The following is a 17,936-nucleotide window of genomic DNA, read 5'->3' as shown; positions in this document are numbered from 1 at the left end:
AAACAGAAATATTCTTCTATGTTGAAGTGCAAATGTTTTTATTTCTTCAAAATGCCCAAAATGCCACACACAATCTAATGAGAGAGTTCTATTAAAAGTCGAGAAATTACAATAAAAAATGGAAAATGAATTGAGAAACAATTTCCCCCCTCCATCCCACCCTTGATTTAAGACATTTTCCATATCCCACCTCCCGGCCATGCCTAGTGCAAATGATTCAGGTGTTTAACATTGTCCTTGTGGTTAAAGGGAGCCTAATCTGGGGTTTGGTGTGAACTGAACGTTGACAAGCCACAGCAAACACAACAGTCCCTTTCCAGAGAAAGAAGGATAATTTATTATGCTTTGGGTAGGTTGGGATGGGGGCTGAGAATGAAAGCCAGCTAGCTGCTCTGAGCCACAGTTCAGTTGTGTGTTGGAAAACCAAGGGTTGCTGCAACGTACCAAATTGAGTCAGCCATGCTCTTCCGAACTCTTAATGTTACTGAGTGTTTTTGCTTTCAGGGTCAAGCAGATCCTGACACAGGTCTGGTGGAAATGTGCAAGGCATTTGTTGAACCTTGTTTCAAAACTTCCCAGGGACTCTCTTTGCTAGGCTTGCCTTGCTGTTGGTCTCTGCGTGTTGCAGAGGATTTTAGCGATGGGGGGGCTACTGTTTTTTTATTATGTATTTTAGTTGGAGCTCCAAAAGGTGCACTCTCCTGATTTTTCCAGTTTGCTCTGAGACAGTCCCTGAACGCTGGAGCTTGCAATCTGAAATACATGACACACAAGGAAAAAGGACTGGTGAGGGAGGAGGAACACAAGGCACCAATGTCGAAAATTACTATGATGGCCGGCTGGGATAAAATCTGCTCAGGTAGCCTGATTGGACACTTGCCTTGAGGACAAAGTTGAGGGAGGTCCAAAGACAGCTGGTTTCTCAGCAGAGGTAATGGAATAGCCCTGTTTCCCTTCTCTCCCTCAGCTCTGCCCTCGTCTCATGCGCCTCTTGGGACTTCTTGTAAACACCACACAGACAGAATTACGTCGTCCAAAGCATCCCAAAATCCCTTAATGGCTGTATGTTTCACAAGCAGAGTAGGAGTGTTACACAGTGGTACCTCTGGTTAAGAACTTAATTCCTTCCGGAGGTCCGTTCTTAACCTGAAACTGTTCTTAACCTGAGGTACCACTTTAGCTAATGGGGCCTCCCGCCGCTGCCGCGTGATTTCTGTTCTCATCCTGAGGTAAAGTTCTCAACCTGAGGTACTACTTCCAGGTTAGCGGAGTCTGTAACCTGAAGTGTCTGTAACCCTAGGTGTCTGTAACCCGAGGTACCACTCTGTGTATTTTGATAAAAGGGGGCCTGCAGTAAAATGTGGTAGCGTAGGGTGCTCATTTCCTGGTGCCAGCCAGCCAGCCACCTGTCCATGCCCTCTTTGGGGATACTTCATTCACAAGAGGTTCCCCTATGGGGGGGGGGTTAATTCATACTCTTATTCTGTGGAACTAACCACATGGCAATAGGTTTGGAAGTATGGGACCGTACATGGCTATTAACCAAGCAGAGGATCCTGAACCATACCCTCTGCCTCCAGAATGGCACAATAAACCATGGTTGGCATGACGTCCAGGTTTAACAAACACCAGTGCCTTTGCTCCTTTTGAAGCACTCCGGACAATATCAGTGAGATGGGTTGACTTGGACACATGGCAAGGTGAGTGTTTTGTCTTCTTTTCCCTACCACTGTGTATGGCATTTGACTGCAGAATTCAGCTGCCTTGATGATATTGAGTTTGTGGGTGGGTGTTTTTTAAGTTTCTAGCCCTCATGGCTGAAATCTCAGAAAGGTGGCTAGTTAAGGTTTTCTGTGCTTTGGGTGGCAATGAGAGGCTTCTGTAGCCTGAGCAGCTCCTTGAGCCACCCAACAAAGAGCAAAACAAGGCAAAATCAGGAAGTGTTAATTATATTGTATGGAATTTGCAGTTGTGAGAGAGCTTTGAAAGGGGGCCAGGAGGACGGCCCACCACGCTGAGCCTGGATAGCTCAGTTGGTTAGAGCGTGGTGGTGATAATGCCAAGGTTGCAGGTTCAATCCCTGCAGGGAGCACTGCATATTCCTGCATTGCAGGGGGTTGGACTAGAATCAGGCGTCGCCTGGGCCAGTTCACTCCATGCCCCCGCGATTTCCGACATGCGTCTGTGCAGACACAATTTCCTGTGTCTCTGCAGATGCGATTTCCAGCGCCGTGGGAGTCCCTGTGCCGCGCTGCGACAGTTTATCGCAGCGCGTGGGGACTCGCCGAGTGGGTGGCTCGTTTTGGGGGCAGCTCATGGGCCGGTTAAACGACCCCCGTGGGCCACTTGTGACCCATGGGGCTTAGGTTGCCAACCCCTGGACTAGATGATCCTCAAGGTCCCTCCCAACTTAATGATTCTATTATTTATTTGCCATTTACATGCTAAAAAGGCTTACTGCTGCTACATCATCATAATATAATATCTAATAAATTACACAATTTCAGTAACATAAGTAAACTGTGCCTCTTCAACCTTAGCATTTGACACCTGAGGGACATACATTTTCAGCACCTGCTCTCTTCCTGTGACTGCAATTTGTTTTAATCTGAATTTTAAATGCTTGCAAACAACCCTGGGGCCTTTTTGGCGTAGGGTGCGTAATAAACGTAAGTGATTATGGCAGAGTGCAAGAACGCCCCTGTCGTCCGCGATCATATCGGGGGAGCATCACCGAACAGCTAATGCAGCGGAACGATGTGTGGATGGGGCTGTATGAATCTGGCATTGCAGGGGGTTGGACTAGATGACCCTCGGAGAGCCCCTCCTATGAATCTGGTCAAATCCGCCACCAATGTGCCAATGACACGCTGCACGAAAAGACATTGGTCCGGGGCAGCCCTCGGGTGTCGACTGCATCTGGTTTTGCAAGCTCTTCCCTTTGCCGTCTCCATCCCTGGCCAAACCTGCAGCAAATTGTTCTTCCATCACTTAGCCCAATGCTAAGATGTGCAGCTTGAGTGAACAAGCGCAGAGTGTTCGGAGACCACGGACAAGTAGTTCCCTTTCTCTGCCCAGCTGTGAAGGGCAGGCGAAGTCGGGGTTAGCCTGCTGTGAAGAGGAAGGGAGGGAGAATCTCCTCCCTGCTCGGTTTTTGTAGAACGGAAAAACCCGTGGTGCGATCAAGCAGGTCCTGCCCTGGAAGGCTCATTACAAAGCCCCGGGAACTCGATGTTTTGTGGGTTGGATGATTCCGGCTCTCGCTGCGTTTTCAAGTTTGCCAAAGGTTTCTCTTTTTAATGTCAAGGTGGGCCGCATCTGGGGGAGCCTGGCTTATTTATCCGGTCCTGGGGGCGGCCTAAAAATGTCATTGATAAGTCTTACAAAGACTTAGAATTGGAAAAGATTGCTTCCTCCTCTGGGCACAGCCCATTCTCTTTTATGTTTGGCTTTCCTAGGGGAAAGTCGTGCAGCGGCATCCCTTCGGAAGCACAAAATGCCACCTTTGAATAGTGACCACCTGCATTTCCTCCAGATAGATGTTTGTTGGCTTTATTTTGCTGAAACAGATTTGAGAGTTCCGCTGGCTTCTCGGCCTTTGCACTGCGATGAGCCAAGGAGGAGGAGGAGGAAAGTCGTGGCCTACCTTGAGAAATAAGTAGCAAAGAAGGGAGTGAGGGTGCTAGCTTGGGCCCAATGCCCAGGTAAATGGAAGGGATGTTGGAGAAGTTTGATGAAAAACAGATGCTGGAGCAGAAAATCCCAATGTTCAGAACTGAGTCAGTGGTTAGAATGTCAGATTAGGGCCTGGGAGACCAGGGTTGTAATCCTCACTACAGTGGTACCTCGGGTTAAGTACTTACCGTAATTCATTCCGGAGCTCCGTTCTTAACCTGAAACTGTTCTTAACCTGAAGCACCACTTTAGCTAATGGGGCCTCCTGCTGCCACCGCGCCGCCGGAGCAAGATTTCTGTTCTCATCCTGAAGCAAAGTTCTTAACCCGAGGTACTATTTCTGGGTTAGCAGAGTCTGTAACCTGAAGCATATGTAACCCGAGGTACCACTGTACCTGTAAAGTAGCTTCTTAAAGACCACCAACCTTTTCCTTAGGAGGAAATCTTTTTTGTGAATTGAGAGAAATGTATGCGAGTCTAATTGTGTCCTGCCCATGTAACACTTTTTTTCTCCGGCCTGGGCAGTTTTAAAATGGGATTGGAAAATCAGCATATCTCTCTCTCAGTTACTGCTAGCCATGATGACTAAATGGAACCTCCAGCATCAGAGGCAGTATATGGGTAAATAGCATGTACTGCTAATGAACAATATGAGTACGTTGTTGCCTTCATGCCTTGGCTTGTGAACGTTTTCTGGGAACATCATTCTAGCAGAAAGGAGGCTGTGCTGGATGGAGCTTTGAAGAAAAGCAAACCTCAGTGGTTGTGCATCTCTCTTGAATGCAGAAGGTTCCAGGTAGGGCTAGCAATGATTAAACGAATCATGTAAACAAAGATGAAATACATTTGAATGGTAAGTAGGTCTGCCAGCAACTATTAACAGCTAAGTATATGGTTAAGAGTGGATCCTCCTTGTACAGGAGCAGGTTACCTCTGAATGCCAGTTCCTAGGGAGAAACACCAGGGGGCAGCAGACTTGCCTCCTTGCCTGCATATGAGCTGCTAGAGGTGTCTTAGATAGCTGTGGTTGCAAACAGGGCAGTGAATCAAAGACATAAACTGTGTTTCTGTTCCCCGCAAGCAGCTGGTTTAAGTCTCGATGTTTTTCTCTGTAATTTCTGTCTGCATTTCCGTTCTAATCTCAGATATATTTTTGAGCCTGCTGCTATTGACGAAAGAGAGAAAGAGATTTGTTTGTGAGTTGTGGATCTGCATAATTGTCTGGGACATCTTGTCCCGCAAACAAATTTTAAAATTCTTGGAATTCTCTTGACGGAAGACGTTTTCTCCATTGCTCCTTAGATTTTTGTTCTTTATCTTTTGCAGCCCTTCCAGCCATATGCTTTCCTTTGTGTTCGCAATGGTGTCAGGGACAGTTTCAGGGCTGCTTTCCACCTGCAAAGGTTTTGAGGTCAACCCACCGCTTTGTTTCCAATCAGTGCGTGTGATGTGACTTCTGCTGAAATCCTCTAACTTTTTGTGCCACAAATTTCCCAGGGGTTCTTGTTCCCCTGCCCCCACTTTTGTTGTCCTGTAGTGAAATAGTGTGGCAACATTCGGGAAGTATTGCAGAACCAACTAATAAAGCAGAATTATGTGGGGACGGTCCAGTATATATCCACCACAAATGCACTGTTATTGCCTCCATGACATGTTCCCTCAGTTTCCAATATTAAGTTTCATTTCCACATCGGTTTGTGGATTGATCGACTTCCTTAGTCCTCGCGCAAACCCATCAGCGTGTTAATGCAACTTTCTCCTGACGTACACACAAATTTGTCTGCATTGTTGGCTGATGTGCTCATTTTGAGCATGCAGTGTCCCCTAAAAATAACACATTTTTGTATGTTGCGTTCACTGGCGTATGCATTTTTGAATGCACACTTTACCATGGGGTGCACGGTTTTTTAACAAAACGTTACTTGGCATTGCAAAATTCGGAGAACTGCAAATTTTGAAGAAATGTTGCATTTCAGTTGGTTTATTGTTTCAGAAAGCGTGACTTAAGTAGGTTGACCTGTAAAGGGGAACTGACTCAAATTCCATCCACAAATGACCACAATGCCCAGGCCTTTCTCTTATAACTCCATATGACCTTCCCTCCCCACTGTCTTTTCTATCTCGCTTCTTGACACAGGACTGAAAAAGACATGCGAGGTTGCAAGGAATATTTTCCCCTCTCCTTGGGCCAAAATTAAATTGAGCTGGATTCAACAATCATTGAGAACCGGCCAAGTCAAACAGCCAGATGTGAAAATTGAAAGAAGGGGGGGGGAAGGTAGAAACTCTCATTAAAGAAGGGAGAATTAAGAATAGCCTGTTGTGCAGCTTATGTAATACCATTTACCATGGCTGTGTGTCAAAGCATCTAAACACAGCCAGCCTCTCTTTATAAAATAAAAATAAAAATGGAGAAAGTAACAGCATGGTTCAGTTAAGGACAGGGCTGTTTTCCATCTTTTGGGGCAAGCCCCGGCCTGGTATAGAATCAGGGGATAGAATGCAGTGCAAAGTGTTATCAATTTTCATTTTTAAAGAAAGCCTGCAGGTTCCTAGTCCTCATTATGGTTAGGAAGATAAGCCTAACCCCTACTTACGATCTGACGATGTAAACTTTTGACCTGGGGATTCTACCACCTCTCTCTGAAGCATGCTTAGGCCAGATCTAAGTTTCTTTTGTTTTAAATGACCATGCTTATATTATAGGCTTTAAAAAGAAAAAAATGCCCATGATTCTTTAGCAGCTTAATTGCCCAAGCCTGCAAAGCACCGTGCACGTATGATGTTGTGGCTCATGACTTGGCCAAAACGGCCTCGTGATTTGGATCAAAAGGCCTGGTGGGCCACATCAGGCCTATGCGATGGATGTTGTGCAAGAGTGCTTCAGGCTTAGCACTCATCTCCTATGCCCACATCGCAGACTTAACCTTGACAGCTTGCCCAGGCTTTTAACCCCGCTCAGACATCTCTGCCCACTGGGGCTGCAAGCTGCACCTCATTCAAGTCTCATCTTGCCACCCTTTCAATTTTTATCAATTCCCTGCAAGGGAGGAGAATTGGGGCTTGTTTTCCCAGGCGCCCACCTATCTTTCTCAATTGCTAAACCTACACAAGCTCCCCCCAAAGTCCCTTTCTCCATCTGATTCTCCCCCTGGCACACACACCTCCCAGCTGCAATGCCCGCTGCTCAAACACCAGAGGTTTTCTTTGGCTATCGTGCCTTCAGAGCAAACATCTCGCTTCTCCTGACTTTTTTTTTTTAAAAAAAAAACAGAGCCAGCATCCCTCAACTTCATATTAGGAGCTGTGTCTGTCTCTGCCTCAAAGCACGAGGGGAACGAGAGAGCTTTGCTTTCCAAGAAAGTGCTCTCTGGCTTGAAAGAAAACCGTTCCACCCTTGCCTTGGCGCGAGCATGACCCTAACCTGCCCAAGGATAGCAAGCCATTTCTCTTGCTCCAGGGAAACTGCAGCCTTTTCTGCCTGTCTCAGATTGAAGGAGACTCCAAGGGAGAGAACTGGGTAATGGTTTCTTATATCTCCTCATTGCTTCCTATAATCCTCTTTTTTTATTTTTACCCTGCTCTGAGGTGGCACCAGTTTAGGGCTCATCACTGATGGAGAAAGGGAGGCAGATCAGCGAGTAGAGCCTTACACGCAGAAGGTCCCGGGTTCAGTCTCTGCCATCTGCAGGTATACAAGAAGCTTGCCTTATAATAGGTCAGGCCATCTTGCTCTGTACTTCCCACACTGACTGGCAGCAGCTCTCCAGGGTTTCTCTCCCAACCCTAGCTGCTGATGCCAGGGATCGAACCTGGGACCTTCTGGGTGCAAGGCAAACACTCTGCTACTGAGCTACAAGCATTCCCTGGCCAGGCTGGGAGAGTCCTATCTGAAACGCTGGACAGCTGCTGCCAGTCAGTGCAGACAACACAGAGCTGGATGGACCCAGCAGTCTGACAATGGCAGAGGGCAGCTTCCTATGCCCCAGCCCCCTTTTTTCCCAGCCCCTCCCTGCAAGCAGCTTGGCGGCACCTTTTACAATGCCCACCAGGTCTCAGAGCTACACTCTGCTCTTCCAGGGCATCAGCTGGGAGTTAAAATGAGTTTGGTGGTTCCCCTCAAACCAAGAGCTTGCTCCCAGCAGCTCAGGGCAGTGCACAAATCTTGCTCCCCGCTGTTTCTTGTGCTCACAACGCCCCTGTGAGGTAGGCAAGGCTGTGAGATGGCCACTGGCCTAGAGTTGCCCGTTGAGCTTCGTCAAGGCAAACCCAACCATTAGGTAGAGGCAACTGGAGTCAAGTTGTAGGTGCTACACAGCAATTGTGGCAGCCCTGCTTCCACCAAACTGTTCCTCTGGAGTTCCCTTCTGTCAGAGGACAGAGCTATGTACACCCCCTGGCCTCACCTGCCCCCCCCATACCTATGCTGCAGCAGTGGAGAACACTGCCTCCTTGCTAAGACTGACATAAGTTTTCTCTCCCTGTCCACTTTGCTTTATATGCATGCATTTTTGTATGGGGGGGAGTGCCATCTTGAACTTTGCTTCAAGCAACAGACTGGCTACCCCCCAACCTCCTGGCTGAGCAAAAATCTGAACTCAGCTCTCCCTATTCCTCATTCGAACATTCTAACCACTATATCACACTGTCACTCGGCACCACCCCAAAATTATTTGCTTTCAGTTCTTCATATTTCTACTTTGCTTTGTGGATTTTTAACCTTGCATTGTGTTAAGTTGTGGGCGAACATATCAGACGACACAGCGATTCTTCCAAAGCAGCTCTTTATTTGTAAGCTGGAACAGAACTGAACTGAGGAGCTCAGTCAGCCTGCTTATATAGAGCTCCAGAACAATGTAACTGTTGCAACTTTCTAAAACTATCCAATCACTGAACATCACTTTCGATCCTTCATTTGCATACAAAACTATCCAATCACTGAACGTCACTTTCGATCCTTCATTTGCATAACTATCTACAGTATCCGCCTGCTGGCCCAGGGTGAGAACTTCAGTACATAACACATTGTCACCTTGTTGCGTAACCTGCCCTGGGACCTTCTGGTAAAAGGTGGGGCTGAAATCGAAGAGATCAAAATCTGCATCCGTATTTTGGACGGTTGTTGAATTTCTGTGCATTTGGACACCTCTTAAGGTGAACCACATTTTGCACAACGGTCCTGAGATCGAGGAGCCAGTTATCACTGATGTTTAGAAACAATGGGAAGCCATTTTGAAACAAGATGGCGGACCTAACCTTTTACAATCACATTGGTTTTATCCAAATTTTGCGTGATGCTTCCTGAGATCATGGAGCTGGTTTTCGGCTACGTTTGGAAGAGAGGGCTGTCGATGGCTACTAGACATGATGTTTACGTTCTGCCTCTTCAGCTGGGGGCAGCAATGCTTCTGGCTGGAAACCCCAGGAGGGAAAAATCCTCAAATCTTGCTTGCTGCTTTGCCACAAGCTTCTTGTCAGCCACTGTGAGAACAGGTATCTGGATGAGATGAGCCACTGGGCTGATCCGGCAGGCTCTTTTTGAGTTCTTAACTGGGCGCCATTTTGAATCAAGATGGCAGGTTGAAGCTTTCCAAATCCCACCGATATTAAACAAAACACTGTTTTTGTTCTGTTTCTTAGAACTCCCGAGTCACACTGGGCATGAGGCTTCTATATAATAAGAATAGTAAGAATAGCAGCAGTTGCTGGCATTGCCCTGGATCTCCTTGTTTTCTTTGTTTGATCCAGTGTTGTTTACCAGCTTGTGAAAGCAGAGCAACCAGGTGAAACTGATGCTCCTACTGGTCTCTGCCCACCCTGCCTTCCTAGAAGATGCCGGTCAATGAACAACACATTTCCTAACATGGAACATCCCCCAGATGAAATATTCCAAAGGGAAACTTCTGAATCTGGATTCTGCTTCTGCTTTCCATCCCACCATGTTCTCCTCCCCTCCTATTCTCCCCCCCCCTTTTTTTTTGGAGCAGGGTGTCATTGCATAAATCACCTCCTTGCTCCAGCTGCTGAGACACAGCTGGCTGGGCTGCCTCTCTCTCTCTTTCTCTCCTTCTCTTCCCTGAGCACAGCTGTTGGGCTGTCCAGTGGTGACCCCCCCTTTCTCCCTCCTCTGTTAACAGAAAATCACAGAGTAATATGAAACGGCTTGGGAGGAGCTGATTTTATTTTTTATAAAGAAAAGAAAATCCTCTTGGCTCATCAAACCAAAGTTTAATGTAAAGTCTACTCCTCTCTTCCCTCCTGCCCCCCACTCAACACTCCCCTCCAAATAGTTTTGTCAATTTCCAGCAAAGTTTGCCACTGCTGCAGACACGGCCTGCATTGATTTCTCTCTTTCTTCCTTCCTGCTGTGTTGCATTGTTGTTTTTTAAATTAAAGGCAGGCATGGAGCATATGGAAAAGTTTTCCGCCGGCTTTTCTCGTGGCTTTCTACCAACGGAGAAACAGAGAAGCCCTAAATGGCCTTGCATCTTGAGTTTCTTATGCATTATTCCGCTCCTGGGTCTACTGGCTGCTCGGGAAGGTTTGCTTGAGACGAAAGCAAGAGAAACTGAGGTAAGATGCAACCCGTTTTCTTTCAAATATTGTGTGCTGTTTTAATATCCTGCCTTCCACCCCACCCCAAATTAGCTCAAGGTGGTTGTTTCATCCTAACGACAGCCCTGTGGGGTAGGTTAGACGGAGAGATTGTGACTGACCCAAGATTGTTCTACTGGACAGGGATTTGAACTCAGGTCTGCTGCATTTCACCATTTGTTTTTCTTTGCTGTGTGGTCATATTCTATGGAATGGGAACGTTAATATTTGCTCATCTGTTACATTATATCTCATGGTGTTGTGGGTTTGTTTGTTTTGTTGCAAGGAGGTCAAAGATTTGAACTCGGGTCCTGCATCCCTGTCCACTGGGCAGAAGAGACGGCAAAGAGTTCCAAGTATTGCCTCTTCATATTTCATTTTTAGATTCCTGGCATGGCAGAAAAAGCTTCTGGTGGGGTTAACAGTGCATGCTTAACTAGAAGTAAGGCCCATCGATTGAATTTATTACTCCACACACCTCTCAATTTTTTAATGGTTTCAACTACCTTGCAAGGTAGGTTACGTCAACAGACAGCAGCTGGCCCAAGATTGCCAACTGAGCTTTCAGGGCTGAGTGATGGGTTGAACCTCAGTTTCCCCAGACAATTACCCTCCATGAATTAATTAGTCTAATCTTTTAAAGCCTTCCAGACTGATGACTATCAAAAATTCCACAGTTTAAAGGTACATTGTGTGAAGAAGTCCTTGCTTTTGCCTCTCCTCAATCTTTTAACATCCAGCTCCTTGGGATGGCCCAAAAATCTAGTAGTATGGAAGAAGGAATAGAGAAGCCTCTCCTAAACCACTTTCACCATACTTTGCAACATTTTTATACACCTCTATCCTGCCCCTCTATCTTGCACACCTCTCCTTGTCACAAGGTCCAAATGCTGCAACCTTTCCTCATGGTGTGTGTGTGTGTGTGTGTGTGTGTGTGTCCACCCCCTTGATCCTTTTGGCTTCCTTTTTCAGAAGCTTTTCATTTCTGCAAGATCCTTTTTTTTTTCGTGGGGAGGGGACCAAAAATGGAAGTTTCACACACTTCTTTCTTTCTTTCTTTCTTTCTTTCTTTCTTTCTTTCTTTCTTTCTTTCCTAAAGATTTGGGCGTGAGATCAGACTTTTGACCTACTTACAGAGGCACTGGAAAAGCACATGTCTGTGTGCCCTATATAAGTTTCAGGACAGATCCTAAACTAGAGAAGAGTCTTGTTTCAATATGGCATTTCCCCCTCCTCACTTCCGCAAGGGGTAGGACGTTTCAGAGCCGCCTGCTTTTGTGAAGAGAGTGCAGAGTTGGGAGGGAACCGAAGGATCATCTAGTCCAACCCCAGCTGCAACGCGTTGCTAATCGAGCCGGTTTATTACAACTACACAAAGAAGGCAAACAGACAAGGAGTTCAAGATAGCTTGCTCTCACTTCCCCACCCTCCATTTTTGCCTGACACCAACCCTGCAAGATAGAGCAGGGTAGGGCTGAGTAGCAGCAACTGGCCCAAAATCACCCAGTGGGCTCTGTAGCCAAGTGGGGATTTGAACAGTGGAGGCTGGTCTATTAGGGTAAATGTGGCACTGCCCCACTAACCTCAGCCTGCCCTGGGGCAGCTCCTGACTGATATTTACTTCCATCCAATCCAGGGGGTGCCCCTGGCTGCCAGCTTCCTCCCCCTTGGTCTTGCCCCTTGTACAACTCAACAGGGAGGAAGAGGCTGAGGACAAACATAGACTTAGTTGCCTCAGCCAGTAGTTGCTCTGGCGCCACCTAGTGTTGGCCTCCCTACCTTCCAACCTACCAGCCTCCAGTGGGCACCAACCACCCCTGGATTTCAAGCCTAGTATTTAGAGACAAGGGACACGGGTGGCACTGTGGGTTAAACCACAGAGCCTAAGACTTGCCGATCAGAAGGTCGGCGGTTCGAATCCCCGCAACGGGGTGAGCTCCCATTGCTCGGTCCCTGCTCCTGCCAACCTAGCAGTTCGAAAGCACGTCAAAGTGCAAGTTGATAAATAGGTACCGCTCTGGCAGGAAGGTAAACGGCATTTCCGTGCGCTGCTCTGGTTCGCCAGAAGCGGCTTAGTCATGCTGGTCACATGACCCGGAAGCTGTATGCCAGCTCCCTCAGCCAATAAAGCAAAATGAGTGCCGCAACCCCAGAGTCAGTCATGACTGGACCTAATGGTCAGGGGTCCCTTTACCTTTTACCTCTTATAGTGCTGGTTTCAGAAGAAAACTCTGAAAGAGTGATGGGGTGTGGTCAGGGGGCCCTTTACCTTTACCTTATTTAGAGACAGGCTGACAGCCTTGATGCTTAATATTTCCAGCTCCAGGCTCCTGAAAAAAAGACCCCGAAACACAAGAGTCTCTGGGGCTGCAACCAGAGAGCTGGCAGCCCTAAAGAAAGCCCATTTGTGCTTGGCTGCCTTCAGCCGAGCTTTTTAAGGAACCAGCCAGCTCTTTCACTGGCTCACAGACCTTTCCTGGAAAAAACATGTGAGGCTGGGAGTTGGTTGGCATCATGTGGCAGAAGAGGCTGATGAGGCAGAAGGCAGGGAGCCCAACAGCAGGTGGCGCCAGAGCCAGTGAGAGGCAGAGCCTACTTGATTCTAGTTTTGTCCCTGAGACTAAGGAGGAGGAGGACGCTGGCAGGCAGCGCCACCCCCGGGACTTAGTGTAATAAAAAAGGCAGGCAGAATGAGGTTGGTGGGGCAGTGCCCCATTTTCCCTAATGGACCAGCCTCCACTGTGTGCAGCTCATCAGGGCTGTTCAGACCGAGAGCTGCGCACCTAGTGAAAGATCTTCTGAGTCCAACATCTCAACTAAGCCAGCTTGGCCTCAACTCCAAGATCTACCATTCCTGACAAGAGCTAGGGGGGAATCCAAGGCAGGATCTGGCAGTTCCTTGAATTGCACCGCTTGTTTCTTTCCCTGTTGAGATCCAGAGCCCACTTCTCATGCTAGTTTAGCATTTAAGATTCCCTTTGCCCTGCAGAAGAGAGGAATACAAGAAGCTGGCTTTGTAGCAAGCCGTTGGTCCACCTAGCTACACTGACCGGCAGCAGCTCTCCAGGGTTTCAGATTGGGGTCAGTTTACAAAAATGAAATGCTGGTCAGAGTTAGTTTTGCCCTCAAACCACCTTGTTCTTTAGACTGTCACCTAGTGGCAGAATGGCGACATTAGCTTTTTCATAAAAGAAAGAGGCGTCCCTTATAGTCTTCTTTTAGCCTCCCAATGGACTGTTCTGTCTATTGGTATATCTGTAGCAGGGCATGTGTACGTGGTTCTCGTTCCATTTTATCCTCTCAACAACCCTGTGAGGTAGGGTAGGGTGAAAGACAGTGACTGGCCCTCGGATGTGGAAGTAAGAAGGCTTTGTTTTCCTTTTCACTCTGTGTTCATCACAGGCCTCACGGTTTCCATTCAGTTCATCTTCTACCAAAAGCCAGGTTATTAGTCTCACTGTCCACTGTGGCAAAATCACATGGCTTCCATAATTAATAGTGTAAATGATGTTATTCCACCCCCATTCATTCAATGCAAAGGAAACACATTGCAAATTGGGCCGTGAGGGGCCGAGTAATACATTACGTATTGTTTGCAGATGGAACAACATACTGTTTGCAGACCGAGCAAAAACAGCGGATTCTGATTGTATTTGCTGGATTGATTTCCTTTCTGGCCACGGAACAATTTTTCTGTTTCAGTTTTCATCCGAATTCTGTGGCATTCCTACCCACAGTCATCCTGGTGTGAATCATAGCTGAGTTGGGTCCATCACTCTAACCGCTATACCACGCTGCCTCTCACGTAACGGGGACCCAACCCAGAGGCTTTGGTGCAAAGCTGACATGCTGAGCTCTCCTCCTGACCTGCTTGGCTTGGCTTTTTTAAGGCAGATCCTGCTCTTCGCAGTTTTCCTCCTGGAATTCCCCCTGCTCTCCGAGATGGCAAATTTCCACCCCATCCCCATAGCCGGAAGAAACGCTACACGCTCACGCCAGGTCACCTGAAGTGGGACCACTTCAATCTCACGTACAAGTAAGGCCAGGATTTGTAGAAATACCAATAGTTTTCGGGGTGGGGTCAAATACTTAATTTTTGCAATGGATTTTCTCTGTTAAATTACAATTACACCTGTTAGTTTTACAAATGTATATGCATTTTTCTGCATACCTCAAATACACATATTTTTGTTCTTTTGGGGGGGCTCGGCAAACTGCATCAGAGGCATGGGGATTTCAAAGTATAACCGCATTTAGATTTGGCTAACACTGGAGGAAGTGCAAATTAGGGTTTGTTTGGGGAAAATAAGTTGCAATGTAAATTTCTCTCCCCTTTCCTGGTTTGGATACTGGTTTCTGAGAAGGGGTGGAAATGATAATGGGGAGGGCTCTGTCTTCCATCCACACAGGCAATGCTGACTTTCCGTTTGGAAGGTGGGCGGACAAGGAAGCCTAGTGGGAAGGGAAATGGAATAGAGTGTGCTAGAAAGGGGCATGGCTGGCTGCAGTTCTGAAGACTTGGAGGGCCACGGTTTTCCAGCCCTGGTCTAGGCTGCAAGTCAATGTTTCAAACAGGAGGTGCTGGGATTTAATCGGGCACCCTTTTCAGGGATCTGTGAGCCCCCCCCCAACTCTCTGTTTATAAATATGATTTTTATTTATGATTTTCAATTTTATACATTTTACAGTCATTTTAACCTTTTGAAACTCAACTTCCTTCCCCCTCTTTCTGTGGTTCCTTAAATTTATTTTTTCTGCATATTCCAAATTAACTTAACTTACTCATTTATTCATCTATTTAAATATACATTCTTATAAAACTTCAGGTTATTACAATAAACCTGCCTGTGTCCTTATCTGTTTACAGTTTATTTGCAAATATCCAATAAACCATTTCTATTATTTTATTTAAAAGTTTGCTATCTCGATTTCTTATTTTTCCGGTAAGTTTCGCCATTTTTGCATATTCTGTAAGTTTTTGTTATCCATTCTTCTTTTGTTGGGACAACTTTTTCTTCTTTCTATTTTTGGGCAAGTAACATTCTTGCTGCTGTCGTCGCACACATGAATAGATTTCTATACAGTTTGGGTAGTTCTGTCCCTATAATTCCCAACTTCCATCTCTCTCTGTATGTGATACGATGTGATCTTCCAAGCCTGGGTGGGGCTGAGCAGCCATTTCTGGTCGCAATCCCTCTGGTCTCTATTAGCTCAAACAGTTCCAAAGCTGTCTCTTATTTTCATTCCATTTCTATTTCCTTCCAGGATCCTGTCTTTTCCTAGGAACATCATCAACGAGAGCCAGACAAGGAAGGGCCTGTCTGCTGCTTTCCGCATGTGGAGCGAAGTCTCCCCTTTCAGCTTCCGAGAGGTGCCACCAAGGGCAGCCAGTGACCTAAAAATTGGTAGGGGTTCCTCTTATAGTAGGGGCGCAGGTGGCGCTGTGGGTTAAACGACAGAGCCTAGGACTTGCCGATTAGAAGGTCAGCGGTTCGAATCCCCACAATGGGATGAGCTCCTGTTGCTCGTTCCCAGCTCCTGCCAACCTAGCAGTTCGAAAGCACCCCAAAAAGTGCAAGTAGATAAATAGGTACTGCTCCGGCGGGAAGGTAAATGGCGTTTCCGTGCGCTGCTCTGGTTTGCCAGCTCCCTCGGCGAATAAAGCAAGATGAGTGACGCAACCCCAGAGTCAGTCATGACTGGACCTAATGGTCAGGGGTCCCTTTACCTTTTACCTCTTATAGTGCTGGTTTCAGAAGAAAACTCTGAAAGAGTGATGGGGTGTGTGGAAACCCACAGCAACCCTGCTGAGGACTGAACATGCTCACTGGTTACAGAATGCTTTGTGTCAGGATGGAGGGAGGACAAGGAAGATGGAATGGAGTGCCCTAGCGGAGGGCATGGCTGGCTGGAACATACAAGGTGTGGCCAGAAAGTTTGGTGAATGGCCACAGAAATCGGACAGTGAGAAATATTCGAACCTTACAGGCCTTCAAAGTAGGCCCCCTCGGATACAATGCACAGTTGACAACGTTCATAGAACTGTTGGAAACTTCTGGAGAAGTCCTCTTTTCGTACTGCTTTCAGTTCCCTCGTCACAGCAGCTTGGATGTGTGAAATGTTGGAAAATCTGTGTCCTTTCAGTGCAGGTTTCAGTTTTGGAAAAAGAAAGAAATCTGGTGGGGTCACATCGGAAGAATATGGAGGGTGGGAGAACTCAGTAACATCAGTAATGATTTCACGTGGACTATGCAAATCTTCCGCCATCATTCAGACGGACAAACTCAATAACTCATGAACTCTGTCGACATTTGCCGCCATTCTGCTTGTCGATGGTCTGCCTGATTGAGGGTCATCTTCGAAGGTTTGCCGCCCATCACGGAAATGGTTAAATGCTTAAAGTTACCACTTCATTTCCATACACAATTGTGAGCATTTTGTGGGTTTCCAATGATGACTGTATGTTTGAATACTTCTCGCTGTCCGATTTCTGTGACCATTCACCGAACTTTCCGGTCACACCTTGTAGAACAGCACTGCAACATTTTGTTGAAGTTCCCACTTCAATATGGGGAAAGGGCACAGCTCAATGGTTTTGCACTAGGAAGGTCCCAGGGTCTATCTTGGGGATTCTCCAGGTATGGCAGGGAAGACTCCCTGTCTCAAACCCTAGAGAGCCATTGGCGGTCTGTGTGGATGATGCTGAGCCAAATGGACCAATGGTCTGACTCAGACCATTAGCGCTTACTCTGGTTCCCACTGCAAGTGTTAGAAACCAAGGGCACAAGACACCAGCCACAATCCGTATCCATCCCATAGTTTCTTGAAAAATGCTCCTGTTTGATGCGCTTTCCCTCAAACCAGCTTCTGCATTTTAAGACATGCATGTGTATACAACCTCAGTATTAGGCAGCCATCTTGTCCGTTCACCCCGTCTTAGTGAGGACAGTGATGTTTGCTTCCTTGCACATATATTTCCACGACCCTAGGACATTTGGAATCATCGCAGAAGAAACAAGAAGTATGGACCGAGGCACTCGCTGAAAAATTATCTAAGGAAGTCAAGGCATTAGCCAGAAAGATAACTTTATGGTATTCTTTTGTTACACACGCAACAGGCTTTCACTCAGTGTTTTCCCACAAAGAAACTGCATTTGGAGGGTGCAGTGGGAAGAGGGCATTGTTGGATGTGGGGGGTTTCATTTACTTTGAAAAATCAATAAATATTTCCCCTTTTCCTTTTTAAAATTAAACCGTTGGGCAGGCGGGGGCCAAGGGCAGACTTCCACCGTTATTAAGTGATCCCATTTCATCATTTTCATTTCTCCCCAGGCTTCTATTCCATAAACCATACAGACTGCTTGGAGTCCAGTATCCACCACTGTTTTGATGGGACAACGGGAGAGCTTGCCCACGCCTTTTTCCCTCAGACAGGCGAGATCCATTTTGACGACCATGAATACTGGATTGTGGGCAACACGAGGTTCAGCTGGAAAAAGGGTAAGGGAATCACGTCTCTCTCTCTTTTTTTTTAATAATATTTATTGCAATTTTTCAAAAAACAAAGAAACCACCAAACATATAAAGTTCCATCACCATACACACAGGAAAGATCAAGACAAAATTAAGAAATAAACAAAGAATAAAAGAAGAATACATATAAAATA

The 17,936-nt window shown here is 46.6% G+C and overlaps 1 protein-coding gene across 1 annotated transcript in view; it reads left to right on the top strand.

Annotated features, from left to right (window-relative positions):
• MIB2 (MIB E3 ubiquitin protein ligase 2) overlaps positions 1-17,936 on the top strand; it is a 103,050-nt gene that overhangs the window by 69,822 nt on the left and 15,292 nt on the right. The window contains exons 14-17 of the mRNA XM_081202322.1: positions 9,915-10,248; positions 14,160-14,305; positions 15,535-15,674; positions 17,602-17,769. Of these exons, the coding sequence (XP_081058448.1) occupies positions 9,915-10,248; positions 14,160-14,305; positions 15,535-15,674; positions 17,602-17,769 (788 nt within the window). The remainder of the gene's footprint in view (positions 1-9,914; positions 10,249-14,159; positions 14,306-15,534; positions 15,675-17,601; positions 17,770-17,936) is intronic.

The sequence above is a fragment of the Podarcis bocagei genome (assembly GCF_964188305.1).
Source record: "Podarcis bocagei genome assembly, chromosome: 7".
NCBI lineage: Eukaryota > Metazoa > Chordata > Lepidosauria > Squamata > Lacertidae > Podarcis > Podarcis bocagei.
The sequence above is the reverse complement of the archived record's forward strand: the minus strand, read 5'-3'. Positions and strand labels throughout refer to the sequence as shown.